Raw genomic sequence first — 16,705 nt, 5'->3', positions numbered from 1 at the left:
AAAACAAGGCTAATTTGGTGAGACGATTTCATCTGTCATTTCTCTCTAAATAACAATGTGCCCTGCAGAGTGACACACACACACACTCAAAGGTGATATATGCACGTGCACACACACTTGCAAATATTTGGGATATTCTCCTTTCAGTGAGCGGGAACAGGAGTGACAGGTTGAAGCTGTAATAAGGGAACCTCTTTGACAGAACAAGCCTACCTTTTGTGGGTTCTGTGCGCTTGGGCAGATCCAGCGTGTCGTAGTTTTTGTCATTCTCTCCGTTTTTTCTGCCTGGATAGAGATTGGAGAGAGAGAACAGATATAAATGTCACAGTTAGAGACAACCAGACCAGTGACGTAGTGGTAAACTCTGAGCGCCGGTCACGGGGAAAAAAATAACGCTCCCTATTCAATGCATTTCAATGCATCCACTACACCAAACAGAGTTCACTGACAATGTCCTAGAGACCACTGCAGGACCACCCACACACGCAGATGGACACGCAGATGGACAAGACATACAGTGCGAGTGTGCGTATACTGTACACACACATTCAAACACAGATGGCCAGACACAGAGTACACACCATCACCATCACTACACACATGTCAAGTAGCAGCCTAGTGGGAACCTCCTTTAATAATGCAGGGAGGGTAATTGAGCAGGGTGACTACAGAAGGGCCAGCTAATGAATGTCTCTCCATCCATATCCTCAACAAGGGATATGGACCGGCGCTCAGAGTTTACCACTACGTCACTGGTCTGGTTGTCTCTAACTGTGACATGGCTAAAAACTAGAGCCCAGGTTCCTTTTCACTACACAAACTTACCGGTCTTACCTGGTCTCCCCTACCTGTACCCCAGAGATGATGCTAGGTTTGAATTACAAACACTATGATGTACAGTAAGGCTACAGCAAATTAAGAGGGCAAACAAGTGAAGTCCTTGAAACTTTCCAGTTTTGGAGGCGATCCAAACTACTAATGCTACAGTATCTATAAGGGGAGGGGTGAGCGGGTGTGCTGAGATAGTGAGACAGGACATGAGGACACTCACCTTGATTAAACCATTCCTCTATAGTTAGCCAAGGAAGCAGCAGCAATGCCAAAAAACACAAGCAGGGAGAAGAGAAGAGTAAATGATAAAATAGGTTGTGTGGATTAGAGGTGACATAATAAAAACAAGTGAACAGTTCAGTTTAAAGTCAACTTGGGGCTAATAATGTTCAGAGTGAAAAAGGGAAAAGATTGTGGGAGGGCTGAGCGAGAGAGAGAGAGAGAGAGAGAGAGAGAGAGAGAGAGAGAGAGAGAGAGAGAGAGAGAGAGAGAGAGAGAGAGAGAGAGAGAGAGAGAGAGAGAGAGAGAGAGAGAGAGAGAGAGAGAGAGAGAGAGAGAGAGAGAGAGAGAGAGAGAGAGAGAGAGAGAGAGAGAGAGAGAAATAAAGGGAAAGAAAGAGAGTGGGAGAATAGAAGGTAAGAAACAAGTACTTAGGGCAAAGTGGAGAATAAAACCCATTAGCGCTCCATAGGTGATTCTCTTGGGACAGTGTTAAGAGGCTGTGGTGTCAGTGTATTCGGCTCATTAGAGAAAGAGTGTGTGTGTGTGTGTGTGTATCACCACACTGCAGTGACACACACAAGGAGAAGGAGGGGACTGTCACTGCCACACAAGGCACTAAGACAGCCACACACAACAGCACAGGAATATAGGAATCAAAAACAAAAGAGAAATGCAAAAAGCAACCATTTTGCATTCGGTAAATAAGCTGGGCCTGAAGCATCTGTTCATGGTAATGGGTCTAATGGCAAGTGTCAGGATTCGGGTGGGGGGGGGTAATTTAGACCATTTAACTCGGGTAACACATTTCTGGGAGAGACCGTGTTGTCTAAATGACTCTCCTGCAAGATCTGACTCCCCTTCCCGTGCTCACACTGTTTTTGGAGGGGCGTGTTTAGCGTTTGTAATGTAGGCCATCTTTCTTTCAAAGTGCACCTCCAGGGCCTGTGAAGGCTAAACACACCTCATTAACTGCTGTGTAGAATAGCAGCAGACTGGCTAATTCGCTTGCGATTTCCATCTATAATATGAATCTGTAAACACACACACATTTCTAGACACACGCCCCAGTGCTTTCTTGGCCTCTAAATCAGTAGCATCCCCCTCTGGACCGTGAGGGGTCAGTGAGATTGGGTCTCACCTCATTGACTAAGTGATCAATTGCTGTCATTATTTGTTGTGGGAGAGGGACCTCTTCTTGTTGTTCAGCCATTAGTCAGTGATTGAGAGGTAGCCTATAATAATTACATCTCTGTCTAGAACCAGAGGTAGCCTATACTAAATAACTGTCTGCTAGGGAGAAATAGCTCTGGGCTGAAGGGTACGAATTAAATAGAGCTCTAAAGAGCTGGAATACTGTTAGTATAAACATGGATACTTACAGTAACCTATTCAAACTGACAGGGCCCATTTTAAGTATAGTATACCGTTTTTCTTTTTGTGTGTGTGTTGTTAATCGGTGGTTCCTACAGATCAACAAACACTGGCGGTGCACGGAAGAGGCTAGTTTTGGGACCGGGCCTATGTCTCTCCAGTCTAGTCTCCCTCTGTGTTGTCCCTGCCTCTCACCTTTGGCTTTCTTCCCTCCGAAGCAGCCTGCATCATCCTTCTTCTTCCTCTGAGGGCCCACAGAGCCCGGGGCCTGCAGCGGTGATGGGTCTGTGAACTTCTCGGCCCCTGGGATCTCCTTGTGAACGTGGTAGGACAGGTTCCTCATGATACACACACAGTTCTCCACAGACTGGTGGAGGTGGGGATAGAGAGGTAGAGGGACAATGTCAGCTCAACCTATACAGATTGTTCTCAGAATATGATTTGAAAGGGACTGTTTACTTGCTTCCAAACTAGATAAGAGACCCACTGGCGACAAGCAAAATAGAACACAAATCAGCGTCATATTTACAGATCAGCATTCATGGTATCAAATGTCTCCAATGACCACACAACATATTGTTGTTATAATACACTGCTCAAAAAAATAAAGGGAACACTAAAATAACACATCCTAGATCTGAATGAATGAAATAATCTTATTAAATACTTTTTTCTTTACATAGTTGAATGTGCTGACAACAAAATCACACAAAAATTATCAATGGAAATCAAATTTATCAACCCATGGAGGTCTGGATTTGGAGTCACCCTCAAAATTAAAGTAGAAAACCACACTACAGGCTGATCCAACTTTGATGTAATGTCCTTAAAACAAGTCAAAATTAGGCTCAGTAGTGTGTGTGGCCTCCACGTGCCTGCATGACCTCCCTACAATGCCTGGGCATGCTCCTGATGAGGTGGCGGATGGTCTACTGAGGAATCTCCTCCCAGACCTGGACTAAAGCATCCGCCAACTCCTGGACAGTCTGTGGTGCAACGTGGCGTTGGTGGATGGAGCGAGACATGATGTCCCAGATGTGCTCAATTGGATTCAGGTCTGGGGAACGGGTGGGCCAGTCCATAGCATCAATGCCTTCCTCTTGCAGGAACTGCTGACACACTCCAGCCACATGAGGTCTAGCATTGTCTTGCATTAGGAGGAACCCAGGGCCAACCGCACCAGCATATGGTCTCACAAGGGGTCTGAAGATCTCATCTCGATACCTAATGGCAGTCAGGCTACCTCTGGCGAGCACATGGAGGGCTGTGCGGCCCCCCAAAGAAATGCCACCCCACACCATGACTGACCCACCGCCAAACCGTGTGATTGACTTGGAGTTACATTGTGTTGTTTAAGTGTTCCCTTTATTTTTTTGAGAAGTGTATTTCTTGAACTATTTTGGAAAGCATCTTAGATGTAGCCTAGTTGGAGGCCTGCAGCGTTCTTGAATTCCTATCACTAGATTTAGTAAATAAGTATATATATATATAATTTTTTTTATACCTATAGTCATTCTGGTTACTAGGTTAAATGTTGGTCAATAAGCATTCGACATCTAGTGGTAGTCTAGCAGTAATACATGATGGGGGGGATTGACCTTGGGTGTACATTCAATTTTGTAAAACATTTTAGTAATTTAGCAGACGCTCTTATCCAGAGCAACTTACAGTAGTGAGTGCATACATTTTGGTACTATTTCATACTGTTCCCCTGTGGGAATCAAACCCACAACCCTGGCGTTGCAAGCGCCATGCTTTACCAACTGAGCCACATGGGAAGAATACATGGTGTAGGCTCGCTGGGGCCTAATACATGGGGTCTGAGGATCTCATCTCGATACCTAATGGCAGTCAGGCTACCTCTGGCGAGCACATGGAGGGCTGTGCGGCCCCCCAAAGAAATGCCACCCCACACCATGACTGACCCACCGCCAAATCGGTCATGCTGGAGGATGTTGCAGGCAGCAGAACATTCTCCACGGCGTCTCCAGACTCTGTCACGTCTGTCACATGTGCTCAGTGTGAACCTGCTTTCATCTGTGAAGAGCACAGGGCGCCAGTGGCGAATTTGCCAATCTTGGTGTTCTCTGGCAAATGCCAAACGTCCTGCACGGTGTTGGGCTGTAAGCACAACCCCCACCTGTGGACGTCGGGCCCTCATACCACCCTCATGGATTCTGTTTCTGACCGTTTGAGCAGACACATGCACATTTGTGGCCTGCTGGAGGTCATTTTGCAGTGCTCTGGCAGTGCTCCTCCTGCTCCTCCTTGCACAAAGGCGGAGGTAGCAGTCCTGCTGCTGGGTTGTTGCCCTCCTACGGCCTCCTCCACGTCTCCTGATGTACTGGCCTGTCTCCTGGTAGCGCCTCCATGTTCTGGACACTACGCTGACAGACACAGCAAACCTTCTTGCCACAGCTTGCATTGATGTGCCATCCTGGATGAGCTGCACTACCTGAGCCACTTGTGTGGGTTGTAGACTCCGTCTCATGCTACCACTAGAGTGAAAGCACCGCCAGCATTCAAAAGTGACCAAAACATCAGCCAGGAAGCATAGGAACTGAGAAGTGGTCTGTGGTCACCACCTGCAAAACCAGTCCTTTATTGGGGGTGTCTTGCTAATTGCCTATAATTTCCACATGTTGTCTATTCCATTTCCACAACAGCATGTGAAATGTATTGTCAATCAGTGTTGCTTCCTAAGTGGACAGTTTGATTTCACAGAAGTGTGATTGACTTGGAGTTACATTGTGTTGTTTAAGTGTTCCCTTTATTTTTTTGAGCAGTGTAATATACAGGTAGAATGATGCATATGGGGAGGTGTGTGGCGCTGGAGGCTCACCTTGTTGTCCATGTCTTTCTTCCCCACAGCTGACTGCAGGGCGTGGAGCAGAGCGTCCACCAGCCCCTCACACTCCCTCAGCCTGCGCCTCGCCTCGGCCCCGTCCGAACTCACGTTCCTGTGGAACACAGAGACACACTGGTCAGAGGCAGAAAACACAACCTACTGATGTTTCTTTATGATATAAAGCATTTAGAATCACTTTTTATTTAGCTTCCAATTTCCTCCATGAGTGGTTGAATATATTTCACACAGAGACAGAGGGCTCCAATCTCCTGTGCACCGCACCAGTGCCACAGAGAGAGCATTGCCCAGTGCCCATGCTTAGAAGCCGAGGAGATTAAGATAAGAAATAGCTGACTTAAAGAGATAAAAGTACACACCTGAATCTGACTACAGTGAATCAAGAGTATAACAGCAAACAGGGAAATAATCATTCCACAAACAGTCGAGCGCAGGATATGAAAGGTGGGGATTTCACTCCAAAGGTGCTACAGTACACAGGCTTGCCATCTGCCATTCCTCACTCCCAAACAGACCTGTGCAGTAAATAACTGGCTACAAAGGCCTGCCAAGTGGCTTTGCGCAGGTCTTTATAGAGAGTTTAGCTGTGGAGAGAGAGAGCAGGAGCTGCTAGGCTCGCTGGGGCCTTAATTTAAGAGGGTTTTCTCTTTCTGTGCCATACAATCCCATTACCAATCCACCCAGCTAGTCCTGGAGGAGGATGCCTGTCACGGCTGCGAAGGGGTTGAGGGGGACAGCCAGAGTGACACACACACTCAAACGTAATATATGTGCACACACACAACCTCTCTTTCACACACCTACACATTCACTCACCCCCACACACAGGGGGAAATCAGTCAGTCTGCCAGTCTCTGGGGCAGACTCCATTCATCTCAGGTAGAGCCTGGGCCATTATACACTTTGGGCTAATTAAAACTAATCTATGGTACAGAGAGGCAGACGCCGCAGGCCATCTGGGACTCTATTCCCAAGTCATAAAACATCGACGGGGCTGTAGTGGAGTGGGTCAAGAGCTTCAAGTTCCTCGGCGTCCACATCACCAAGTACTTAAAAAGTTCTACAGCTACATCATTGAGAGCACCTTGACTGGCTGGAACACCGCTTGGTATGGCAACTACACCACCCTCGATTGCAAGGCAACTACACCACCCTCGATTCCATTCAGCCAGCGGGGTTCGCAACGTACAGGAACTCAAGTCCTTTTGTTCTCCCGATCTGGAATACCTCACCATCAAATGCCAACCGCATTACCTCCCAAGATAATTTTCTTCGGTCATCATCACTGCTGACCACATTATCTCCTGAGACAATTTTCTTCGGTCATCATCACTGCCGTGTATATTCTATCAACACATCTCCTGTGCTACACACGCATCACGAACTCTGGATCATTGATACTCTCCCTTCCGGGACAGCTCAAGGCCCTCCTCCGCTCTCCCTTCAGCAAATCAGATCAAGCCTCCATTCTGCTCCTCCCCACCTACAGTGGGGAAAAAAAGTATTTAGTCAGCCACCAATTGTGCAAGTTCTCCCACTTAAAAAGATGATAGAGGCCTGTAATTTTCATCATAGGTACACGTCAACTATGACAGACAAAATTAGAAAAAAAAATCCAGAAAATCACATTGTAGGATTTTTTATGAATTTATTTGCAAATTATGGTGGAAAATAAGTATTTGGTCAATAACTAAAGTTTCTCAATACTTTGTTATATACCCTTTGTTGGCAATGACACAGGTCAAACGTTTTCTGTAAGTCTTCACAAGGTTTTCACACACTGTTGCTGGTATTTTGGCCCATTCCTCCATGCAGATCTCCTCTAGAGCAGTGATGTTTTGGGGCTGTCGCTGGGCAACACGGACTTTCAACTCCCTCCAAAGATTTTCTATGGGGTTGAGATCTGGAGACTGGCTAGGCCACTCCAGGACCTTGAAATGCTTCTTACGAAGCCACTCCATCTTCAATGTCCTTGCTGATGGAAGGAGGTTTTCACTCAAAATCTCACGATACATGGCCCCATTCATTCATTCTTTCCTTTACACGGATCAGTCGTCCTGGTCCCTTTGCAGAAAAACAGCCCCAAAGCATGATGTTTCCACCCCCATGCTTCACAGTAGGTATGGTGTTCTTTGGATGCAACTCAGCATTCTTTGTCCTCCAAACACGACGAGTTGAGTTTTTACCAAAAAGTTATATTTTGGTTTCATCTGACCATAAGACATTCTCCCAATCCTCTTCTGGATCATCCAAATGCACTCTAGCAAACTTCAGACGGGCCTGGACATGTACTGGCTTAAGCAGGGGGACACATCTGGCACTGCAGGATTTGAGTCCCTGGCGGCGTAGTGTGTTACTGATGGTAGACTTTGTTACTTTGGTCCCAGCTCTCTGCAGGTCATTCACTAGGTCCCCCCGTGTGGTTCTGGGATTTTTGCTCACCGTTCTTGTGATCATTTTGACCCCACAGGGTGAGATCTTGCGTGGAGCCCCAGATCGAGGGAGATTATCAGTGGTCTTGTATGTCTTCCATTTCCTAATAATTGCTCCCACAGTTGATTTCTTCAAACCAAGCTGCTTACCTATTGCAGATTCAGTCTTCCCAGCCTGGTGCAGGTCTACAATTTTGTTTCTGGTGTCCTTTGACAGCTCTTTGGTCTTGGCCATAGTGGAGTTTGGAGTGTGACTGTTTGAGGTTGTGGACAGGTGTCTTTTATACTGATAACAAGTTCAAACAGGTGCCATTAATACAGGTAACGAGTGGAGGACAGAGGACCCTCTTAAAGAAGAAGTTACAGGACTGTGAGAGCCAGAAATCTTGCTTGTTTGTAGGTGACCAAATACTTATTTTCCACCATAATTTGCAAATAAATTCATAAAAATCCTACAATGTGATTTTCTGGATTTTTTTCTTCTCAATTTGTCTGTCATAGTTGACGTGTACCTATGATGAAAATTACAGGCCTCTCTCATCTTTTTAAGTGGGAGAACTTGCACAATTGGTGGCTGACTAAATACTTTTTTTCCCCACTGTATAGGCAGAAACTAAAACAGGAAGCACCCGTGGTAAGGACTGTTCAACTAGGGTTGAATATTTTCAAATGTTCCATCCCGAGAATAAAATTACTGTTCTCCCAGGTAACCCGGTATTGTCTGTCAAACCGGAAGTATCATTGTAAAGCATATAAATATGTCTGGATTTGATTAAAGATTAGATCGGCATTAAAATTCAAACCTGATGCTACCTGAGCCTGATGAGCCATACATGAGACATTTATGAGTCCTACATTAAAGACATTGTGCCATTAACCAATACATAGCCTGTGATACGCAAGGTATATGGATTATTTTAAATATGTTATTGAACCATAAACAGATATGGCTCATTAACATTTACGGCCCAAATAATGATGATCCACACTTCTTTGACAATATATATAATAAATTATCAACCCTGCAAGCAATTCAAGACTCTATTATTATGGTAGGAGATTATAATACCGTTTTAAATAGCTCAATGGACCGTAAAGGAAATCACACTATAAACAATCACCCTCATGCGCTTAAGGAAATTGTGAATGTCATGGATTCATTAGAACTAGTAGATATATGGAGGCTTAAATATCCTGATCTAGTGAGATATACATGGCGGAGACTCAATCAAGCTAGTCGTCTTGACTTCTTTCTTATGTCTTTCTCGTTGGCACCAAAAGTTTAAAAAGTGTTGACAGGGGACAGAATGTGGTCGGACCATCATATAATTGGCATATACATTACTCTTACTGAATTTCCAAGTGGGCGGGGATATTGGAAATGTAATCAAAGCCTATTTGATGATAACTTGTTTTTAACTAGGACAGAGGAATTTATAACTGATTTTTTCCGACATAACATAGGTACAGCAAATCCCTTTATTGTATGGGACACCTTTCGAGGCCATGCAATTCAGTACTCATCTCGAAAACAGCAATTATTAGGAAATGGAAGACATACAAGACCACTGATAATCTCCCTCGATCTGGGGCTCCATGCAAGATCTCACCCCGTGGGGTCAAAATGATCACAAGAACGGTGAGCAAAAATCCCAGAACCACACGGGGGGACCTAGTGAATGACCTGCAGAGAGCTGGGACCAAAGTAACAAAGTCTACCATCAGTAACACACTACGCCGCCAGGGACTCAAATCCTGCAGTGCCAGACGTGTCCCCCTGCTTAAGCATCATGCTTTGGGGCTGTTTTTCTGCAAAGGGACCAGGACGACTGATCCGTGTAAAGGAAAGAATGAATGAATGGGGCCATGTATCGTGAGATTTTGAGTGAAAACCTCCTTCCATCAGCAAGGGCATTGAAGGTGAAGGAGTGGCTTCGTAAGAAGCATTTCAAGGTCCTGGAGTGGCCTAGCCAGTCTCCAGATCTCAACCCCATAGAACATCTTTGGAGGGAGTTGAAAGTCCGTGTTGCCCAGCGACAGCCCCAAAACATCACTGCTCTAGAGGAGATCTGCATGGAGGAATGGGCCAAAATACCAGCAACAGTGTGTGAAAACCTTGTGAAGACTTACAGAAAACGTTTGACCTGTGTCATTGCCAACAAAGGGTATATAACAAAGTATTGAGAAACTTTTGTTATTGACCAAATACTTATTTTCCACCATAATTTGCAAATAAATTCATTAATAATCCTACAATGTGATTTTCTGGAAAAAGAATCTCTCATAGTTGACGTATACCTATGATGAAAATTATAGGCCTCTCTCATCTTTTTAAGTGGGAGAACTTGCACAATTGGTGGCTGACTAAATACTTTTTTCCCCCCACTGTATACCAAACCTTTTTTGATATACTCAGAGGACCGTTATTAGCATGTTTAACTACTCCTATGTAAATGGTAGATTATCAGACACTCAAGAAGGTCTGATTTCATTATTACTGAAACAGGATACAAGTGGAAAATATAAGGATCCAGTCCATTTAAAAAATTGGAGGCATAGAATTAAAAAAGGTATTGTCGAACATTATTCATTCTAATCAGACAGGTTTTTTACATGGACGAAACATTGGAGATAATATAAGGCAAGTACTGGAAACAATAGAATACTATGAAAAATCTGGGAAACCAGGCCTGCTATTCATAGCAGACTTCGAAAAGGCATTTGATAAAGTACGACTGGGGTTTATATATAAATGCCTGGAGCATTTCAATTTTGGAGAATCTCTTATAAATTGGGTTAAAATCATGTATAGTAACCCTAGGTGTAAAATAGTAAATAATGGCTATTTCTCTGAAAGTTTCAAACTGTCAAGAGGAGTGAAACAAGGTTGTCCACTATCGGCATATCTATTTATTATGGCCATCGAGATGTTAGCCATTAAAATCAGATCCAACAATAATATCAAGGGATTAGAAATCCAGGGCTTAAAAACAAAGGTGTCATTGTACGCTGATGATTCATGTTTTCTTTTAAATCTACAACTTGAATCCCTCCACAGCCTCATAGAGGATCTAGATACATTTTCTAACCTCTCTGGATTACAACCAAATTATGATAAATGTACTATATTACGTATTGGATCACTAAAAAATACAATTTTGACATTACCATGTAGTTTACCAATAAAATGGTCTGATGGTGATGTGGATATACTCAGAATACATATCCCAAATGAAATAAATGATCTCACTCCAATACATTTTAATAGAAAGTTAGCAAAAATAGATAAGATCTTGCTACCATAGAAAGGTAAATACCTGTCAATTTGTGGAAAAATCACCCTGATTAACTCTTTAGTATTATCCCAGTTGACCTATTTGCTTATGGTCTTGCCTACAGTTTTTGAAATTATATGAGAAAAAAATATTCAATTTTCAATAGTTTACTATAATTAGGGAAGGGGTGGTGGGGTTGGAAAGTAATAAAGGTAAATAAAATAAAATGTTTAAAAAATACATAGCCTATAGGCTACTGCACATTACGCACGACACAAAAACATAAAACCCATAGATGTAGCTATGCTCTCTTAGGTAAATAAATTAAACAAGCTCCAGTAAGCTAATCTTTTTGTGTGTGGACTGCATTACTGTACTGTATTGTATTATATGGACAGGAATTACCCACCTTGTTCAAACCATGAAGCGGGGAGAGAACATGCGCTGCTGGTATAGGACATGGCATATAAAGTTACAATTATAGGCTAGAGAATTTGATAGGGCCTATTTTACATTTGTATAAATTAGTAGGCTGACGCATAGGCCTATACCTTTCATAATATTTCCCCTAATGTTGTGAGACGTGCGTAATAGCTTACCTCTTTCTCTCTCTATTGTTGCTTCATTCCTTCCTCGATTTCAACAGTTAAATGAAATAAGTTTCATTGTCCTTATCTTCATGATTGCCTAGTCACTTTTACCCCTACTTACATGTACATATTATCTCAACTACCGTGTACCCCTGCATATTGACTCGGTACCGGTACTCCTTGTATATGCTAAATGTCTTACTTTTCACTCACTCACTCACACACCTTATTTGACAGGGCAGGAATATGGACACCCTCAACCTTCCAGAAGGAAACATAATACCAAAAAGCGGCAGCGGTTATAGTGACCTAAGCCGCAAGCGTGCTGCTCTGTCAAGGCATGAGTAAACACAATCTCCCATACATCAGCAGATCTCAAATCTGCCTCTGGCCAGCTTACTAGGCAACAGAGAGTGTCGTTGGTTTCAGTTGCCATGGAGATGCACTCGGCAGCAGGTAACGTAGAGAGAGGGGGAGACGGAGAGGGAGAGGGAGAGAGCGACCTGGGGATAGAGAGATGTAATACGTGGCTAGTGCGAGGTGCCCTGTATGACCCTGGGGGATGGGTAAGAGACACACAGTGAACTCTCACACACACAGAGACACATGCGCACACACCCATGGGCAGGAGCAATCAGCTGCCAACTTCACCAGAGGGCATCCACATCCACCTATATCTGACCTGACTCAGCAGCAGTCACCTCTACTACTATACCCCTCATCCTGTCAGAACCCCTGACATAGGCTGCGTCCAAAATGGCACCCTATTCCCTATATAGTGCACAACTTTTGGCCAGAGCCCTATGGGTCCTTTGGGGAATAGGGTACCATTTGGGATGCAGCCACTGTACTGTGCTTCTGGCCAGATGAGTGGAAAACTTGATTACATTGATTAAAGTGAAATGGGGCAGGAGGAGGCGGTAGCTTCTCTAGGGAGGGAGTGGTGTAATCTAAAGACAGCCAGCCGGATCAAACTCTCACACTCCCTCTACTTCCTTACCCAGGTCACCAAGCAAAATAAAATACACCCTGATATCAAGTGAGTGAGTGAGTGAGTGAGTGAGTGAGTGAGTGAGTGAGTGAGTGAGTGAGTGAGTGAGTGAGTGAGTGAGTGAGTGAGTGAGTGAGTGAGTGAGTGAGAGAGAGAGAGAGAGAGAGAGAGAGAGAGAGAGAGAGAGAGAGAGAGAGAGAGAGAGAGAGAGAGAGAGAGAGAGAGAACCAAACACAAGAATGTTAATCTGGAATGTGTTACATTGGACCAAAACAGCAGGGGGTTGGAGGGTGGTGGGATTGGAAGATAGCGTTGGGTTGGATCCTGATCAACAGACCGCAGTGACTGCTGAGCTGAGCTAAAGTGGATTAGGGACTGTGGGTCGGATTGGCTGTCGCTGGGCCGGATGCAGGCCGCACACAGCTGGGACAGGGGATAACACACACCTCTCTGTTGTGCTTCTGTAGGGTGGCGTACTGCCATAACACAAGGTCCAAGTCACAACAGGAGAAAGGGGGAAGAACTACTAGCGAGTCTCCAACATTAACCTCACACGCTTTAAAACAAAGTCAAACAGGCAAAATGGACACTAGTAGAGAGTCACAGCCAAAAGTTTTAACTATTTTCTACATTGTAGAATAATAGTGAAGACATCAAAACTATGAAATAACATATGTGTTAACCAAAAAAGTGTTAAACAAATAAACATATATTTTAGATTTTAGATTCTTCGAAGTAGCCACCCTTTGCCTTGATGACAGCTTTGCACACTCTTGGCATTCTCTCAACCAGCTTCAAGAGGTAGTCACCTAGAATGCATTTCAATTAACAGGTGTGCCTTGTTAAAAGTTAATTTGTGGAATTTCTTTCCTTAATGCGTTTGAGCCAATCAGTTGTGTTGTGACATGGTTGGGGTGGTATACAGAAGATAGCCCTACTAGGTAAAAGACCAAGTCCATATTATGGCAAGAACAGCTCAAATAAGCAAAAAGAAACGACAGTCCATCATTACTTTAAGACATGAAGGTCAATCCGGAACTTTTAAAGTTTCTTTAAGTGCAGTCGCAAAAACCATCAAGCGCTATGATGAAACTGGCTCTCATGAGGACCGTTACAGTAAAGGAAGACCCAGAGTTACCTCTGCTGCAGAGGATAAGTTCATTAGTTAACTGCACCTCAGATTGCAGCCCAAATAAATGCTTCACAGAGTTCAAGTAACAGACATCAACAGTTCAGAGGAGACTGCGTGAATCAGGCCTTCATGGTCGAATTGCTGCAAAGAAACCACTACTAAAGGACACCAATAAGAAGAAGAGACTTGCTTGGGCCAAGAAACACGAGCAATGGACATTAGACCGGTGGAATCTGTCCTTTGGTCTGATGAGTCCAAATGTGAGATTTTTGGGTCCAACCGCTGTGTCTTTGTGAGACGCAGAGTAGGTGAACGGATGATCTCTGCATGTTTGGTTCCCACCGTGAAGCATGGAGGACGTGTGATTGTGCTTTGCTGGTGACACTGTCAGTGATTTATTTACAATTCAAGGCACACTTAACCAGCATGGCTACCACTGCATTCTGCAGCAATACGTCATCCCATCTGGTTTGCGCTAAGTGGGACTATCATTTGCTTTTCAACAGGACAATGACCCAACACACCTCCAGGTTGTGTAAGGGCTATTTGACCAAGCAGGAGAGTGATGGAGTGCTGCATCAGATGACCTGGCCTCCACAATCACCCGACCTCAACCCAATTGAGATGGTTTGGGATGAGTTGGATTGCAGAGTGAAGGAAAAGCAGCCAACAAGTGCTCAGCATATGTGGGAACTCCTTCAAGACTGTTGGAAAAGCATTACTCGTGAAGCTGGTTGAGAGAATGCCAAGAGTGTGCAAAGCTGTCATCAAGGCAAAGGGTGGCTACTTTGAAGAATCAAAAATCTATTTTCATTTAACACTTTTTGTTACTACATGATTCCATATTTACATATGTCATGTATGTGTTATTTCATAGTTTTGATGTCTTCACTATTATTCTACAATGTAGAAAAACCCTTGAATGAGTAGGCGTGTCCAAACTTTGGACTGGTACTGTATAACGGCCAATACAAAAAGACATTGAAGCTTCTACATCTTTATTAGAAACATTATCTCCTGAAGGACTGTTGTCTTAACTCAGACAACCACACTTACTATAGATGTATCTCCAGTGTGTGTGTGTGTGTCGGGGGGGGGGGGGGTAGACACACAGTAGTCATTATCTGTGCCTATACACCACCACCTCAGGCTCAGCATCTGGCTTCCTCTTTGAACACTTTCACTACAAGATCGACCAAGGTCAGTCAGTAAGACAGCTGAATAGAGAGGGGCAGTAGTCTTGAGTGACAGTAGCTAGAGATTGGACTCGCTAACTATTTCCTCCAGATTAACTAACAGTTCGATAATGTGTTCCCCTTTGAGAGAAGGTTTAAGCCATACCCTATGGAGACAATAATCCACAGCTGCAATACATTGAGGAGAATGTTGCTATCTACTAGAAGATGCTGTGCTGTGAATCAAGTGAGAGAGGAAAACCAGGCTTCCTCACCAACCAGTCATCTGATTGTTTTAAATCTACACTAATTTATTCCAGTCCCAATCGACCCAACCCCCCCCATCCTCTCACAACACTTTAGCTCAGGGAGAAGGTGATGCGGATTTAAAATGGCTAATGTCGTATCGGGAGTTGTAACCATTGCGATAAGCCCTTGTGGCCATGGAAGTACTAATTAAGCATCAGGTTGCTAGTACGACCTCTAAGGTCTCTGGTTCTGTCTGTAGAGGGGTCTGTTAATAGCACTGCTAATAGCCACAGCAGCAGAGACCACTGATCGTTACCCTTCCATTATCAGATACGCTGGTTGAAAAGGTATTTTAGCTCCCTTTCTCATTCAGAGAATAGCCTATATAGTTGAAGTGCTGGCGTGAGCGTGGTGGCATGGCAGGTCCATATGCATTGTACCATGGGCCTGCTGCTGTGTCACATTAACCATCTTTGATCTGCTTCACTTTTTCCTATGGTGGAAGTACCTTTAAGAGGAGTGTGTGTAGTAGGCCTCAAGCAAGCTATTACCTCAGACATCCAGAGGTGTTCTTGAAGACGGTGGTCCACTCTGCGTCACGGGGCTTGGAGTCCTCGTTGGGCTCGTGCTCCCAGCCTGAGTGGGGGATGATGACCTCATTGGTCATAGTCTGCAGCCCGTGGTTTATAATCACCATCTTCAGAGGCTCATAGGAAGACAGGTTCCACAGGGTCCCTATGGCGAGGAGGAAGGGAGTGAGGGAGAGAAATAGATAGAGAAAGGAAAAACTGTAATTCATTGATTCCTTTCACATCTGAGGGAACAGTCATTCATGCAAAATGAAACAATTTACTAGTAACATACAAAACACAGCAGGAACACTGTTTTCTCTCACACAGTGAGGAGAGAGATAGCTGTGTCTCACACTGAGCATAATTAAATCACTGAGCATGTGCATCCTGTAATCTCAGAGAGAGGGAGGAATGGGAAGCAGACACACACACACACACACACGGTGAGAACAGGTTTAGAAATACAGTCGTGGTCAAACGTTTTGAGAAAGACACAAGTATTGGTCTTCACAAAGGTCGCTGCTTCAGTGTTATGAAGCATTTTTGTCAGATGTTACTATGGTATACTGAAGTATAATTACAAGCATTTCATAAGTGTCAAAGGCTTTTATTGACAATTACATTAAGTTTATGCAAAGAGTCAATATTTGCAGTGTTGACCCTTTTTTTCAAGACCTCTGCAATCCGCCTTGGCATGCTGTCAATTAACTTCTGGGCCACATCCTGACTCATGGCAGCCCATTCTTGCATAATCAATGCTTGGAGTTTGTCAGAATTTGTGGTTTTTTGTTTGTCCACCCGCCTCTTGAGGATTGACCACAAGTTCTCAATGGGATTAAGGTCTGGGGAGTTTCCTGGCCATGGACCCAAAATGTAGATGTTTTGTTCCCCGAGCCACTTAGTTATCACTTTTGCCTTATGGCAAGGTGCTCCATCATGCTGGAAAAGCCATTGATCGTCACCAAACTGTTCTTGGATGGTTGGGAGAAGTTGCTCTCG

General features: G+C 44.1%; 1 protein-coding gene across 1 annotated transcript in view; it reads right to left on the bottom strand.

Annotated features, from left to right (window-relative positions):
- The window catches only part of LOC311141752 (splicing regulator ARVCF-like), a 135,798-nt gene that overhangs the window by 33,331 nt on the left and 85,762 nt on the right, over positions 1-16,705 (bottom strand). Inside the window, exons 5-9 of the mRNA XM_084177189.1 lie at positions 15,686-15,869; positions 5,267-5,384; positions 2,620-2,791; positions 1,052-1,069; positions 214-285 (exon numbers count right to left, since the gene is read on the bottom strand). Coding sequence (XP_084033315.1) covers positions 214-285; positions 1,052-1,069; positions 2,620-2,791; positions 5,267-5,384; positions 15,686-15,869 — 564 coding nt within the window. The remainder of the gene's footprint in view (positions 1-213; positions 286-1,051; positions 1,070-2,619; positions 2,792-5,266; positions 5,385-15,685; positions 15,870-16,705) is intronic.

This window comes from Coregonus lavaretus, assembly GCF_964263955.1.
Source record: "Coregonus lavaretus genome assembly, chromosome: 14".
NCBI classification, from domain to species: domain Eukaryota; kingdom Metazoa; phylum Chordata; class Actinopteri; order Salmoniformes; family Salmonidae; genus Coregonus; species Coregonus lavaretus.
This window is presented reverse-complemented; position numbering and strand designations above follow the sequence as displayed.